Source organism: Condylura cristata, unplaced genomic scaffold (genome assembly GCF_000260355.1).
Source record: "Condylura cristata isolate star-nosed mole 26May11 unplaced genomic scaffold, ConCri1.0 scaffold00003, whole genome shotgun sequence".
In the NCBI taxonomy this organism is placed as follows: Eukaryota; Metazoa; Chordata; class Mammalia; order Eulipotyphla; family Talpidae; genus Condylura; species Condylura cristata.
The window spans coordinates 22,521,384-22,537,612 of record NW_004567104.1 but is presented as its reverse complement, the minus strand read 5'-3'; the positions used below and the strand labels follow the sequence as shown (position 1 = coordinate 22,537,612).

The 16,229-nt window shown below is 44.5% G+C and overlaps 1 protein-coding gene across 2 annotated transcripts in view; it reads right to left on the bottom strand.

The window, feature by feature from the left end:
* Positions 1–312: 312 nt before the first annotated feature.
* ST6GAL1 (ST6 beta-galactosamide alpha-2,6-sialyltranferase 1) overlaps positions 313–16,229 on the bottom strand; it is a 114,648-nt gene continuing 98,731 nt past the window's right edge. For both annotated transcript variants that reach the window (XM_012734126.1, XM_004675079.2), the window contains 3 exons: positions 7,144–7,242; positions 5,860–6,034; positions 313–3,075 (listed from right to left, as the gene is read on the bottom strand). In XM_012734126.1, coding sequence (XP_012589580.1) covers positions 2,834–3,075; positions 5,860–6,034; positions 7,144–7,242 — 516 coding nt within the window. In that variant the 3' untranslated portion in view covers positions 313–2,833. The remainder of the gene's footprint in view (positions 3,076–5,859; positions 6,035–7,143; positions 7,243–16,229) is intronic.

Genomic DNA, 16,229 nt, shown 5'->3' with positions numbered 1-16,229 from the left:
CTGACCCATGATAGCCCTTCCCTGACATGTTAGGCTCACCACTAGTTTAGTTATTTTATTTCAAACAAGAACAAAGGGGAGAAAAATCAATAAGCCAGTCACTGTCTCACAGATGCGCTCCTGCCTCCGAAGGGAGTATTCCCTCTCCTGGGGCGCCAAAGAAGCAGGCTAAGTCCAGAGGACTTAGTGGAGGGGACTGGGGTTGGGAATTCAGGACTCCAGTGTGTCTGTGAGGACAAGAGTTTCCAATCAACAGTCATTCCCTTATCAAGTAAAAAGAGAGAGCTAGGTAAGCTTTTTAAAAAACACATTTATTTAAAATTTTTTACATAATCTTTGGGTAATTCAGAATTAGCTTATGTATGTTTCAGCAGTTTCTGAGACTGTTGTCTCAACACCAAACCAATACCAATAGTATATTTGATTGGGGGAAAGATGGGCGGATCTCATGATAGAGAATGAAGAGGTGGCTACTGAGGAGGACAGGGTCTTTTCCTGCATGACTTATAAATTATCTGTCACAAGTAGGAAACATTGCATCAGATGAACTAGAACACCTTTATCTTATTTATGTACTACAGCTTCCACATATAGACGACACAGAATTAAAAGTTCAGAATCATAAATTAATTTGATCCCTTATATTAATAACAATTAAAAGCTAGCATCTACCCAGTGTAGTCTCAGTGTCCACACCAACTTGATTCCCTTGCTAATGGAATGCCACCTTCCCCTGTATTGCAGTCAAGATTCAAAGATGGAGGTGAGTACCAAATCAGAACAGGAGCTCCTGGGCACAGGGAGGTGGAAGAGACTCACTCCACCCATCAGTAAGTCTGAGTCAGATTGAGCTATCTGCAGAGAACTGGTGGGTGGGTGCGTTATGCGCCCCCATGTCTGGAATGGTTTCCTGGGTGTTCCAAGTAGGGTAGTTGTTGTCTCCCACCAGGATAGTTAATTCTCTGAGAACAGGGCCCCTTCTCTGACCTTCTGCAAAGCAGGGTCCTGCCCAGGCATCAGCACAGAGCAGGTCTTTCATGAAGGAAACCAGCACCTCTAAGTCCTGTACCTGCCAGGTACAGAGTCAGGGTGGGTTTCACATAACCCTCATGACAACCTGCACCACCCCCATTTTACAGATGTGAAAACAGAGGCAGAGAGAGGAGAATTTGCACTTGGTGGCATAGCGGGTAAATAGGGAGCATCAACTTGAACACCCCGGGCTGCTTTTTCCAGGCTTCTCTGCACAGCCTACACTGGCCAACAGTTTGGCAGCAATTGCATATCCAGCTGCACTCCGCTGGTTTGGAGCACACATGAGAAGCTCTGAGCATGAGGGCAAGCTTCGGGGGCCCAAAAGCCTGGGCCAGCAGTAAGCATCCATCCTCAGGGGCCAGACCGGTCCCACATGGGGACCACACAGTCCAGGGAATGGGACTGAGCAGGATGATCCAAAGAGCAAGACTGCAGGGCTTTCTGCCAGAGGGTCTGGCACGGCTCCCTGCCGGATAGGGCAGAGAGTATGGAAATCTGATCGACCCTATGTAGATCAGTTATGATGCCCAAAGTTCTGCCCGCTGATACCGACTTTAAGTTCTGGGAACCACATTCCCACTCCCTGAGAGACCTTGCACAGAAGGCCCACAAAGGACAAAAAAATAAGGTCAGGACACCTTTAAGGTAGGAAATGCTTGAGAGGGAGAAAATTATTTTAAAGAGTTAAAAAAAGATGGCAGTTAGAACAATGAGGGTGGGTGTTAAAAAGGAAGTGTTGGATACAGTGTGAAAACCCAGCTGGAAGGAGAGCGTCAGGCCAGACCGAGCCAGGACAAATCAAATTTTTGGCACCCACTTTTCCTGGTATGTGCCAAGGGGTTTGTACTCACTGCCTCAGACTTGGGTAGGGGTCTTTCTCAAAACATAATTTGAGTTTAAGTTCAGGCAAGTCTTAGAGAATAAGTACAGATAATAAAGTTGTAGAAAGCACAACTCAACTATCTTCAACAAAATCTGCCTGACCAGTTCCTCCCCTTCCCCTGGAACCCACTCCACTACCCAGCGTTGCGCAGCCTTCCATGACAACCACAGCCATGCATGGCCCCGGGGGTGGTCCCTGGGGATGCGGACAGATGGCACAGCAGACCTGTCTCAATACAGGCCCAGCAGCACGGTCCTACACATTGCTGCCACTGCCCTGTGAGCCACCTGGGATTGGGGACGATGCCTTCTGTATGTCCACCTCCAGATGGAAGTGATGTATTTCATCACGACCCTTTGCTCAGGAGAACCCAGGTGAAGGACCAGCCAAATCAGCCAGAGAGAAAGGAACACTGTCCCCCTTGGGGACAACTTTGTTCTGGAGGAATCCAGCATATTTCCTATACCCTGGACCTCTTACTTGCCTCCCCTCCCCCAGGGCTATAGCTCCTGTAGCCCACAATCAAAATTTGGGGGAATGATTTGAAAACATGAAATCCACATCACAGTGCAGATTTCACATAATACAGAGTGCTGGTTGACATGAGTGGCATCATTCAGGTGGGCAAAGCACTCAGCTTTGGCAGCATGGGTGGCAAAGGTTGATCTTGCATCTGCTGCAGGGAAGGAGAGAACTCTGTCTGGAAAGAATGTCGGGGTATGTGTACACATGTGTCATGGGCACAGCTCCCTTCTGCAGCTATGGAGTAGCTACCTCCTTGCCTGCGGGTGCTTGAGGCCCCAGGGACAGGCTGGGACTGTTCAGAAACTTGGTCTTCCCAGGCCGGAGTGGCCAAGAGAACACCTTGAAAATGTCCAATGGAGAAGGGTAAAGACACCTGTCACGAGACCAGGCTCAGCAGTGAATCCTCCGGAAGCCAGGCAGTGTGGCTTTTCCAAACAGGTAAATATCCTCGTCTGTGCCCTGGTTGAGGTGCTTCACCATGTTCTTCTCAAAAAGCAGCGGGTGGTAGGCGCCCATGGTGCAGGCACTGTCAAAGAACTTCTGGTAGTAGTAGCACACATCTGTCTTGCGCTTGGATGGGAGGAACTCGTAAATGTCCACCTGGTCACACAGTGTCATCATGATGATGATGCCTAGAGAGGGGACACAGGTGAGTCCTTCCCAACAACCTGTCACACCTCCCGAGCTCTGCCCAAAAAGTCCAGCAGCTTGAGGCCAAATTTGAAGAGTTGTCTCTCTAGAGTTTCTATTGATTTCTCTGCCCCCAATCTGAGTTCTTCTGGTGAGCTAATCCACCAGGCTGTTCACTGGGGTGCATGACCAGTTGATCCTGAAGCACCTTTGGCTTATACCTAGGTCAGGGCAGGTCCTCCTGACCACTAGAGACTGAAGGGCTCAGTCTCCTCGGGTAAGAGATTGGAGCCCAGGGGATGTAGCGTAGAACACTGAGAAGTAACCAACACAAGGAGGAGAAGGTGCTACCACTTTTGCTCGTCCCTCCTGGCTCAGTACAGGACTCATCCTTTTCTGGGCCTCAGCTCTTCATCTGCACCAAGGCAATGATCAAGGCTGCAGTAAGACCATGGCTCTCAGACCCCTTTGTCAATTGTAAAAATGGGGAGCTTTATGATGGAACAGTTCTCACTGACAGCAAAATTTTATACAGCTAGAGGCAACTTAGTTCCAGAAGCCCTCTGCCCTCTGGCCATCCTGGCTCAGAGTGGGAGAAAAGATAACAGATGTTAGTTATAGGGCATGGCAATGGCCTTACAAATTACAGGAGGTAGCACTTCCTATGGAAGGGCTCAGGCAAACCTCACAGAGTACCACAGAGGGGCCTAGCAGGGGCTATGGCCATCAGGGGTGGGTGGAGGAGGAACAGCATGGACACAGGTGGCCAGTAGATAGCAACAGGGATGGATGCGCCTCATGTTTCTCCAACCGCTCCTCCTTGAAAGGACTCCAGGAAGAGCCCGAAAGATCCATCCAGAAGTTGAAGCAGAAGATGTAAAGATGATGTGATAGCATGACTCTCTACCTCTTTCTAGACTAAGTATCTTTGATATTAATCACTTACTTGTTCTAAGGGAACACTTACCACAAGCTTAAACCTTTATGATCTCATAAAGGTGAGTTAACACAGACCCCAACCTAAGAACATTTGTAGTTTAACAGAGGAGGTGAGAGGCAACTTATACAACGGTGAGTGGCTGGGGGGCTCTGGTGGGAAAGTGGCCCTCAAGGGGACCCATGGGAGGGCGTTCCCTTCCCATACACTTATGGATCCTGGAACCTGGTAGAAATTTCCATGGTCCAGTCAAATTCAAAATGAAAGAGAGAAGGGCAGACAGGCCAGGGGGATTGAGGGGTCTGAAGAAAGCCCAAGAAGAGTCTATACTCAGTAGTCAGGGCCCTCTGCCCCTCAGCCGCTTAAATTAGCTTCCACACCTTCTTGGCCCCCAAGCCAATCAAACTTCAACACTCATTCTTTTCTGAGGGGTGAGATTAGGATGACAGGTGAACTAGGGTGAAATTTTGAGTAAAATATTATTGATTCTTCTCTCAGATTCGGATATGATTAATAGCATTATTACTGATCTGTATTTATTCAAAATTCTGATCTGTTACTCATCATAAAGTTTTGTATTAGTGGTGATTTTTTTTTTTAAGATTTATTTATTTATTCATATGAAACTGGGGTATAGGCCAGAGATGTGGAGGGTGAGAGGATTCACCAGAGACAGAGAGGGTAGCAGAACAGGCAGAGTGACGAAGTACACTGCTGAGGGGAGCAGTGGGCGGGTCAGGAGAAGTCTGCCTCGCCATGTGGATCTCCTCCAGGGCCGGCGGGATTCGAACTCATGCAGTAGTGGCTTTAGCTTCTTAGTGCTGTGCTTTAACCCACTGCGCCACCAGAGAGGGCCACTGGTGATTTTTTTTAAAGATTTATTTATTTGTGCATACAGAACTGGGGTACAGGCCAAAAGTATACAGGGTGGTGAGAGGATTCACCAGAGACAGAGTGGGGAGCAGAACAAGCAGATCAGTGAACTACATTGCTGATGGGAGCAGCGGGTGAGACAGGAGAGCAGCTACAGCCAACTTGTAGTGCTGCATTTTAACCTGTTAAGTGCCTTGATCTCCTCATCCAAGTCCCAATATTTCCCCCCGGTCCCTACGCTCCCCCATTCTCTGTGCTTGCCTTTTCTCTATCTCTGCCTGTCATATCCACCCTTCTCCCTGGCCTGGTCTATTGCTGCTCCTCCACAAAGCACACCAACCACCCAGACTAAGTACTCTCCTCTGGCAGCAGGTAGTCACCGCTCCTGGAACTCCTGACTGAACTCTTTCAATGGGTACCTTAAAGAAGGATGCTGAGCCCTCCTTGGTGGGGCAAGGGACTAAAACACAGCACTATGAAGCTATCTGCAGTCACTGCAGCCAGAGTTTGATCCCCAGCAAGGGAGGTGACCCACATGGCGAGGCAAACTTCTCCTGGCCCGCCTGCTGCTCCTCTCAGCAGTATGTTTTAGTACATCTGCCTTTTCTGCTCCTCACTCTGTCTCTGGTGAATCCTCTCACCCCCCCCATACCTCTGGCCTGTACCCCAGTTCTTGTATGCACAAACTTCTCCTGGCCCGCCTGCTGCTCCCCTCAGCAGTGTGTTTTAGTACATCTGCCTGTTCTGTTCCTCACTCTGTCTCTGGTGAATCTTCTTACCCCCCACACCTCTGGCCTGTACCCCAGTTCTTGTATGCATAAATAAATGTTTAAAAATGGAGAAATAGGAGAAAAATTCCATCCTATCGATCTCTGAATCCTAGTTAGAATGTTGCATAGTGTGCAATTGTTTGTTGAATGAATGAATAAGACCCCAGAAGAACTAAACACAAAAGGTTTTCCCCAGACAGCCTCACCAAGCATCCCGGAAGACGGCGGGTTTGGCTGGATCTCCTCTGAAGAGATTTCCTGAATGATGTCCCACAGCTCCCAGGGCATCTGGGGCTTGAGGATATAAAAGGGCTGATCAGGATGCTGCTTCCGATAGGTCTTGTAGTTATCAAAGAAATTGTAGTCAGGATTCTTGTACCACTGAAAAAGAAGAAAAGGGTCTTCTCAGTCAGAGAAATGTGCCAGGCTTGCTGCATCAACAGCCAACCCTGTCTGACTACTTGAGAGGGGAAAGGACCAAAGCAGAGTCCTGGGGTGCAGCCCTTCCTCACGGCGGATTCCAGATTTTGCCTCACATGATAGGTTCGCTCACTAGCAGAGGGACCCTGAACGCAGTCTGTGCACACAGGAGTTTTGAATGCAAAACAGCTTCAGCCTTCAGGATCCTAGTCTGGGAATAGTATCAGAGCTGAATGGGGCCAAGTCATCACCTGACCCAGATGCTGATTTTGAAGAAGGAAAAGACGAGGTCACAAGTTGCTACAGCTGAGGGTTCAGAATCCTGGTTCTCACTTGGGCAAATCTGGGTACTAAGTGAGATGAGCACAAAACTGGAAACTGAGGTAGTGAGGGTACCTCCCTCCCTAACTCCATTCTACTGTGGCCTCTGCAGCCTGTACTCAGAAGAGGCCAGGTGACTTGCACAACCAACAGTGAGAGGGCCACTGTGCCGGGAAGGGGCTCCTGCAGGCCCAAGACTCTGGCTCATCCCCTGGGAGAGCTGGTGTTGCAGATCTAGGCCTCTGTTTAGCGAGCTGAGTCCTGGGATGTAGATGTCTCTGCTTGCATGGGTCAGGGTCCTCACCTGTAGGATGCGGGCAGCCAAGCTTCTATCTACTTCCAGACGTTGTTATGAGAGGGAAATAAGAATTCTGGAACTTAGGAGTGGGAACAGGATGGCAAAATTATAAAAGAAACTGCTGTCTGTTCCTACTGAACACTCGCCGGGAATTATTGTACTGAATGAACATGACCCACGCTAAGTGGAGGGAAATCAGCCACTGTTACTCTGGATAACCCAGCAGAGTTGGAGGACAAATACATGCCTTGCAGAGTTGGGTACAGGGAGCCCGGGGACAGGGCAGGAATACTTCTGCATTGCTGATCCAGGTGAAGTGCGAGCCCTACACTTGAAAGAGCCAGTTTCTCATGGAGGACCGAGGACCGCTGTGACTTTACAAATTCCAAACTCAGGAAAATCTATAGCAATTCAGAGACTCACACCCTGTGTACCAGGGCCACCCACTTACCTTTGGGATATCTGAATGGTACACAGATGGGTCCCACACAATTAGGATGCCTTCATTGTACAAACTGTCTGTGAGGAAGCGCTTTTCTGTGGTGACCAACTGCAGGAGAACACAGATAAGCTGTCACTTAGACACTGACATGTAAACATAGTAACGGACACATGATAGTACCACGTGAGGTCCCAAAGCCTCTGAGGTCCCAGAGCCCATGAGGCTGCTACGTTTTGTTGCAGGACCCCAGAAGAAAGTAAATTATCAGGCGGAACTCTGTGGACCTGAAAGGGCATTTTGTCACCATTGATCAGACATGGGGCAGCAGGGTTCCAGTCAGACTCTGAGAAGAGCCTGCTACTGTCTCCTTCAGTCCCACCTGGTGTCCTTAGCCCAGGGTTATGGGAGTGAGCGTTAGGATGGACTCATATAATCAAAAATGATCCCTGCAAGTCTCTCCGCTCACCTATAAAGTCCAGCATGCAGTTATTTACACACCATGTGGAGAAGGACATGGCCCACTCAGGAGTTCGCCCGCCACCCCTAGTCGTGTCTGCAGCATTGGCTGTGTTTATGGGTGAGCACCAAATGCAGCCTTGGCTTGTGTGTGGAGCCACATCTTTGGATATGAGACTCACCAGGCTGGTGAGATGCTCGCGTACAGCCTGCTGGGAATGGGTCAGTCCCCCAAGATCATCCTAGGCTCCTGGGCTACAGAGAGGGATCCAATGGGTGGAAAGAGGAGCTAGAAACATCCCTTAATCTTAAATGGACATTGTTCTCAATCTACCACAATAATTCTGGTGACCCATTAAGTGAGATACAAAGATTTTCTTAAAAAAAACAAAAGTTTCAAAATGGTTCAAGGAATGAGGAGACTGCTTTGTGGCTAACTCATTCTACGGTCTCAAGTGAGTCACTGCCCATCTCCAGAGTTCAGGTGCCCGATTTCTAGGATATTACCACACGATGAGACCTTCCCTGGGGATCAGTGGTGCCTGGACAACATTTCAGTATGTTAGGTTTCTAAGTGCAGCAGAAAGGACTTGAGGGAGAATAAAGTTCTTCTACTCAACTGTATGGGGAATCTGACCTGAATGTGGGCACCCCAGGGGGCCTCATGATGAGGAGACTAAGGCATTGCCAGAACAACAGAGACCAGAGGAACATCTGCCAGGAAAAGGTGACACAGGGAGATGGAACACTGCTGTTTTAGATATCTGCTTATAGTAACCTCTCCAGATGTGGAGAAAAGGGAACTCTCCTGCACTGCTGGTGGGAAAGCAAACTAGTACAACCACTATGGAAAACTGTTTGGAGGTGCCTCAAACTGCTAAACATGGAGCAATCCCACTCCTAGGTATCTACCCAAAAGATACAAAAACACTGATTCAAAAAGATATCTGCACCCCCATGTTTATTGCTGCTTTATTTACAATTGGAAAAACATGGAAGCAGCCCAAATGCCCAAAAGTAGATGAGTGGATTAAAAAGATATGGTACATATATACAATGGAATATTACTCAGCAACCAAAAAAAGAAACACATGTCTTTTGCAGCAACTTGGATGGAACTGGAAAAGATCATGCTTAGTGAGATAAGCCAGAAAGAAAAACAAAGTAACCTCTCCAGTTATAAAAGAAATGCTCAGTGCAGAAAGTTAGAACACACAAGCAATGAATACCCGTGCACACACAAGACACTTCTATATATACAAAGAAAATAACCATCCATAATTGCGTTCTTCAGATATAAACATTTTGAATAAATTATTCTCTTTTCTTCCCCAAAATTCTTTCTCTTTGTTATAGATTGATCAATAGCATTAAGACAATACAAACAAGGCCCTCCCTGGTGGCGCAGCGGGTTAAAGCACTGCATTAAGAAGCTTAAGCCACTTCTGCATGAGTTCGGTCCCCGCCTGCCCTGGAGGAGATCCACATGGCGAGGCAGACCTCTCCTGACCCACCCACTGCTCCCCTCAGCAGTGTATTTCGTCTATCTGCCTGTTGTGCACCCCACTCTGTCCCTGGTGAATCCTCTCACCCTCCGCATCTCTAGCCTGTACCCCAGTTCTGTATGAATAAATAAGTTAATTTTTTTAAAAAAAAAAAAAAAGACAATACAAACACTGTACTGAGATAGTGCTCAGACACAGAACTTACAGCAGTGCCAAAGACAGTACTCGAGACAGGACAGTGTCAAGGGGCAGTGCTCAAGGTCGGGGACAAGTCACTGGGTTCTACCTGTACACAACTGCAAGGCCACTCAGGCTCATGGTCCAGAAACAACAGGTTTATTGAACAAACAGGAGACTGGGGAAAAGGAAAGTGTCTAAGGTCCCAAGTGGCTGGCTGTCCCACCCCACTGTTTCCAATGGCCAGAAGTCTCAAAGGACACTAATAGAAGAGATGATGATGCAACACCCCACAGCAGCAGCCTGACAGCTGGGCCAGGCACTGGACAAGAAGACAGAGATGGACTCATCAGCACCAGAAGGTGGTGCCAGAGAACTAGAGGCTGTGGACAGTTCTCTGTGTGTATACCAACAGCAAAACAGATCTTTGGGACACCAGGCTAAGACTGATGATACTCATTGCAGGCAGTGTCAGAGGCAAGGATAGTGGCCAGGTCTCTGCAAAGGTCTACAGAGATCAAGAGGTCTGGAAGTCTACTGAGTCCCATGGAGATCAACTGCTCTGTTTCTCTCTTCGTAGGCTAGCTGCTGACTGACTCAAGCTGGTTCTTGTTCTGCCTTATATCCTCTTCAGGGACCCCTACCCTACAAGTCTGATTGGATCATTTTCAATCTGGAGCATTTGATTGGACCGGTTAGCACAAATCAGCTCACTTTCCATTTTCAATCCAACTAATTAACTCAAGGTTGAGTGACAGCTGAAGAGCTTGAACCTGATCAGTCCATTTTGTTCAAATCTCATTGGTCTATTTGGGTTGAGTCTGATTGGCCCATTTAGGATCACAGAGTCAGATTTAAGAGGAAAAAGTTTGCTCCCTGCCCAGGCTGAGGGGCACTGAAGTCAGGGCAGGCCCATAGGCCACAAGGCTCTGATTTCTATAGCTCCTCATATTCATATGTTGAAGCGCTCACCCCCACTGTGACTTTATTGGAGGAAGGGCTTTCAGAGAGTTGATTATAGTTAAATATAAGTCATAAAGATTAACATAATAATCTAATAAAAAATGTTTATTTTTACTAGCAACAACAAATGTTGGCGAGGATGTGGAGAAAAAGGAACTCTCCTGCACTGCTGGTGGGAATGCAAACTAGTACAACCACTATGGAAAACTGTTTGGAGGTTCCTCAAACTGCTAAACATGGAGCTTCCCTATGACCTAGCAATCCCACTCCTAGGTATCTACCCAAAAGACACAAAAACACTGATTGAAAAAGATACCTGTACCCCCATGTTTATTGCTGCTTTATTTACAATTGGAAAAACATGGAAGCGGCCCAAATGCCCAAAAGTAGATGACTGGATTAAAAAGATGTGGTACATATATACAATGGAATATTACTCAGCAGCCAAAAAAGAGAAACACATGTCTTTTGCAGCAACTTGGATGGAGCTGGAAAAGATCATGCTTAGTGAGATAAGCCAGAAAGAGAAAGAAAAATACCGGATGGTTTCACTCATAGCAGGAGTATAATGGACCAGGCGAGAAAATAACAAAAATAATGAACAACCATATACCAGAGACATTTTGTGGGGGTGAAGTGGGGAATGGGATCAAAAATGGGGCGGGGGGGAAATGCACAGGATTATGGTGGTGGCACACGGGTGATTTGGTGATGGGAAACCCGTGAGGATTACAATCGAGATGGAAAAAAAATGTGCAAAATGATGTAAAAATAAACTTTTATAATAAAAAAAAGACAAAAAAAATGTTGTTTTTTTTTATAAAAAAGGAAGAGATACCAGAAATTTCTTTCTCCATATGCACAAAAAAGAGAGACCATGAGAGAACCAATGAGAAAACTGTCATCTACAAGTCAGGAAGAGAACCCTTCTTGTGTTATACCAGAAAATAAAAAGTATCAAAAAGGAAAAAAAAAAATAAAAAAGATGAGGGCATGCATGTCACAGTCACTCCCACTGACCAAATCTGGGACAATTTGAGCATGAATATAATTCAGAACAACAATGAACTATAAACCATTGGAAAAAACAGAAACCCACAAGTGCTTAGCAATTTAACAGATAAAGATAAAGAAAGGAAAATGAGATATAGGGATGGATGGAGGAAATCCTTGGTGAAGAAGTGTTCTTGCTTATAGAAATTGGAATACCAGGTAGAGGATATGGAGAAGGAGGCTTGGGATCAATGAAAGTTAAGCATAGGAATAAATTTTAATAAGGAACAGAATAATGGCACTGTATTAAAGCGATTACTCTCCAACTGCAAAAGAAAAATAGTAATTTATCAGTGAAGAAATCAGCTCACACCTTATCCAAGTGATCAAAATGAAAATCAGCTGATGGGCAGATCAGTATTGATGCTTCCTTTTGTGATGCTCTTTGAAGGACACCGTATCATTTTTATAGTTTTTGAGCCAAGAATGCATAAACTGAATCTAATGTTGAGTAGACGTTAGAGAAGCCTAAAATACTTTTCTTATTTTTAAAAAAGGGACGTACTTCTTTTAAAGTACTAATATTAAAAGACAAAGCAATATTCCAGGTTAAAAGAGACTAAAGAGGTGTAACAATAACTCAATGTATTATGACATGTTTCTAAACTGGACCTTGTACCAGAAGGGGAAAAAATGTCATAAGACATTATTAGATCAATTCATAAAACTGGAATGCAGACAGATTAGGTAAAAGTATGGTATCAGTGTAAATATATGAAGCTGATAACTGTACTTTGCTTGCTTACAACAATCTTATCCTTACGAAATGCAAAGCAAAGTATCATCTAAGGCAGCTTGGACTACTTAAGAAAATACCACAGACTGAATAGCTTGGGCAGCTCTAGGTTGATTTACTGCGATTGCTATGCTGAAAGCATTTTACCACAAACATTCATGCCACAAAACCAATTGGCCAAAAGGCAATTCTGGCATTTAAAAAAAAATCTGAAACATAAAATATTAATAGCGAAATTAAAAGTGCTTTTTTGGGTATAGTTTCTTCCTTCATCGTAAAAGAGTTATCAGTTTCTAAACAATAAGATGCACAGTTGAAAGTGAACTTGGTGTGGTGTTATGAATGACTAGTCTGTTGTCATCTGTTCTTGGCATACTGTCATGCGTCTGCTGATGGGTGCCCCAAAGTTTTATGGGAAATCTGGGCTCGAGTCTAGATTTTTAAGGTCCTCAGTCTCTCTCTTTTCAAATGCAGTTTGCTTTGAAATAAGCAGCTAACTCCTGGTGGATATTACCCTCATCTGGCAACTTGATTAAAAAAATGTCACAAAGTGGAAGAAATGTTGATGCTGAAACTGTAATGCATTTAATTTTCATGCTTATTTCAGCTTTAATTCACTAAATTTGGTAAAGGCAGCATTGAGGAACAAGATGTGTCTAAGTTATATGAAATCTGGTTATCTAATGCTCTGGAAGACTTTTGAGAATTACTAGCCACCTCTTTAAGATTTGTCCTAGCTTGGTAAACTACTGGTTTTCATATTGGGTAGTTTGGCTGCAGTTGTCAAAGAATTCACAGTGATAAATTATCATTCTCTAGTAAACTATGCAAGCTGGCTTTAAGTTTCTTATTTCACACTTCTAGTAAATTTTATTGCTGCATTTCTATCAAATTCATGTATGTAGTTATCCACATTTAAAAGCCACCACTTTTACGTGTCACTATATGAACCAAACTTTGAAAACAAACTGTCAAATCAAACTATCAACCAGTTATCATTTATATCAAAATTGCCTTACAGTCAGTAAGTGAAGTAGTAATAATATTTGCAGCAAAACGGCTTGTAGCAAAAAATTTATGACAACTCTATATGCCACAGGCTTGGAGAAACATCTGATTCTCACAGTCCTGGCGGCTGCAATGTAAGTCCGAGACCAAGGAGGCAATAGGTTCGGTTCCCTCGCGAGGGCCCACTTCCAGGTTTGCAGAGATGCCCTCGCCTGGTGGAAAGGGAATACATTCTGGTCTCCTTTTCTTTTCCTATAAGGACAATAGTCCCATCATGGATGTTTCACCTTTAAAACATGTTCTATACCTTTGTCCCAAATGTCCCACCTCCAAATACCATCATATTGGGGGTTGGGTTTCCAAAGTATGAATTTTGGGAAGATAAAAACATTCAGTCCAGGGCCCTCCCTGGTGACGCAGCGGGTTAAAGCACAGCACTAAGAAGCTAAAGCCACTTCTGCATGAGTTCGATTCCCGCCTGGCCCGGAGGAGATCCACATGGCAAGGCAGACCTCTCCTGACCCGCCCGCTGCTCCCCTGAGCAGTGTACTTCATCAATCTGCCTGTTCTGCTCCCCTCTCTGTCTCTGGTGAATCCTCTCACCCTCCACATCTCTGGCCTGTACCCCAGTTCTGTATGAATAAAAAACAAAAACAAAAACAAAAGAAAATTCAGTCCATACCATTCTATCACAATGTCCCCACAATCCATGTCCCACTTGCATGCAAAACACATTAATTCCACTTCTACATCCCCCCAAAGTATTTACTCATTCCAGCATCAAGAATAGAAAGCCCAAAATCTCATCAAAATATCTAAATCAGATAATGTTGAGAATCATGGTAAAAATTCATCTTAGAAAACAATTATGTTGTATGCTTCCAAAATACAATGGTTGAACAGATGCAGGATAAAATTCACATTCTGAAAAGAAATCAGAAGGAAGGAAGAGGTGAAAAATCTGAAGGAAGCCTAAAACCTAGTAAGGCGAATTTCATCAGCTCTTAAGACTTGAGCATAGTCCTCTCTGGTTGAATGTTGTGCTGAGAACCCACTCGAACAGCGGTCCCACCTCTGTGGCTATGCCTCACCAGCCATGAGTCACTTCCCCAAAACTGGGCAGCTGCCATCTGGCCTGTTGAAAACAAGGCAACGTACCCCACCCTTTAAAACAAAGGAGGCTGCCCTCATGATTTCTGAATCAGCTTGGGGGTCATTCTTCCCCTTGTTTTGAAGAACAGTACATACGTACAGCCCAAGGGCTATACAGCCTGACCCTATGGGATCTCAGCCTATCAGTCTTTCATTTCATCCTGCCTCCACGTCCTTCAGTTCAAATGGACAGTTTTTCTGCCAGGGTGACTGTGGTTCACACCCAGGCTGATCTCCTTGTCAAATGGTTATTTGGCTATCCTCTTAGTGTTCCTTTCAAAGCAAGTTTTCTCCCTTTTTTTGTTTTTGCACTAGAGATACGCTAAGAATTTTCTTAATCTCTAAGTTCCACTTCATTTTGCTCAACGATTCCTTCTTTAGTTCATCTCTCTCCTCACATTTTACCAAAAGCAATCAAGAGAAAGTTCACTTAGAAATCACCTCAGTTAAGTATTAATTTTCTATATTAAATTTCTTTGCTCACTAATTCAATCTCCACAAAGTACTAGAACACAGTTGAACCAACTTATTTGGCATTTTTTAAAAAGGATCACTTCACCATTGTTCAGTAATATATTCCTCATTTCCATCCGAGAACTCAACCGAATGACCTTTATCACCCATATTTTTGCCAACATTCTGTGTATGATTATTTATGCATTCTCTAAGAAGATAGAAGCTTTCTCTCTAGTTAGTCAATTTTCCTTTTGAGTCCCTACCAAACGTTCCCTAGTTTGCCCTTCAAAACTCCTCCAGCTTCTACCAATTGCCCACTTGCAAAGATGCTTGCACATTTTTAAGTATTTGTTACATTAGCACTGCACTTCTTTATAAAAAAAAAAACTCCTAGTAAAGCTCAGGGTAAAACAACAAAATACCACAACAAAATGCCACAGGCTGGGTGGCTGAAACAGCAAACAGTGTCTTCCCAGGGTTCCAGAGAGTGAGAAATCTGAGATAAAGGTGCTGCAGATTTGGTTTGTGGCTTGAACATAGCCACGTTCTCACTGATTCCTTACATGTGAGAGAGTGCAACCACAGGTCTCTCTCTTAACCCCATCATCAAGGGATCCCACCCTCAATACCTCATCTCAATCAAATTATCTCATTAAAGACTCCACCTCCAAATACCATCCTATTAGAGATTAAACCCTATTTATGAGTTTGGGTAGTTGGGGCAAGCAGGTGAAGACATAATCTCTCATTCTGCAACAAGTGTTTAGGGATTAATGTCTATAATACAGTTATTGCAGAAATCTCCTCAGTTAAATATTAAATTTGTATGTTAAATTTCTTTGCTCACTATTTGTAGCTTCCAAAAATACTGGAACACATTTCAACCAAGTTGTTTGCCATTTTATTACAAGAATCACTTTTTCTCCATTGTTCAGTAATATATTCCTTATTTTCATCTGAGAACTCAACCAAATAACCTTTATCATCCATATGCAAAAACATTCTGAAAGATGAATAGAGCACACCGCACAGCAGTGGCATGAACGGTTTGTAATAACCAAATATGAATAAAGGATATACAAGCGTCCTTTGTATTAGTCACTTTGCAACTTTGGGGGAAAATTTTAACTATTTCTGAATAAGAGTTCAAAGAAACACACACAAAAGAAACTGGAGGAAGTCTGGAGGCTATCCACTGAGTAAAAAAAGGTTCCCTAGACTAGACTTTATTCAGCAAATATTTGCTACACGACTGCTGTGTCATGGGCACTATTCCAGGTAATTGAACAGAATAGACAAAATGCTTCCCTTCATAAACCTTATTTTATAGTAGTACAAAGAGTAATAAATGAAATAAATGAGATGGATAAGTAAAATGATGGGAGTAGAAAACATGGACTTGAAAAGTGTGGCGAGAGAGCCAAGGACATTCCTAGCGTAGCTGTTAGGCGGACTCCCCTCTCGCGTTGGCCATATCTTCTGAGCAACCATGCAGTCATCTCTTCTCTCTCCAGAGGCCTCAGCTGTCTTGTTTGTAAAGTGAAATAATAAGACTCTGAGCTCCAAAAGGGCAGGGTGTTTCAATTCCA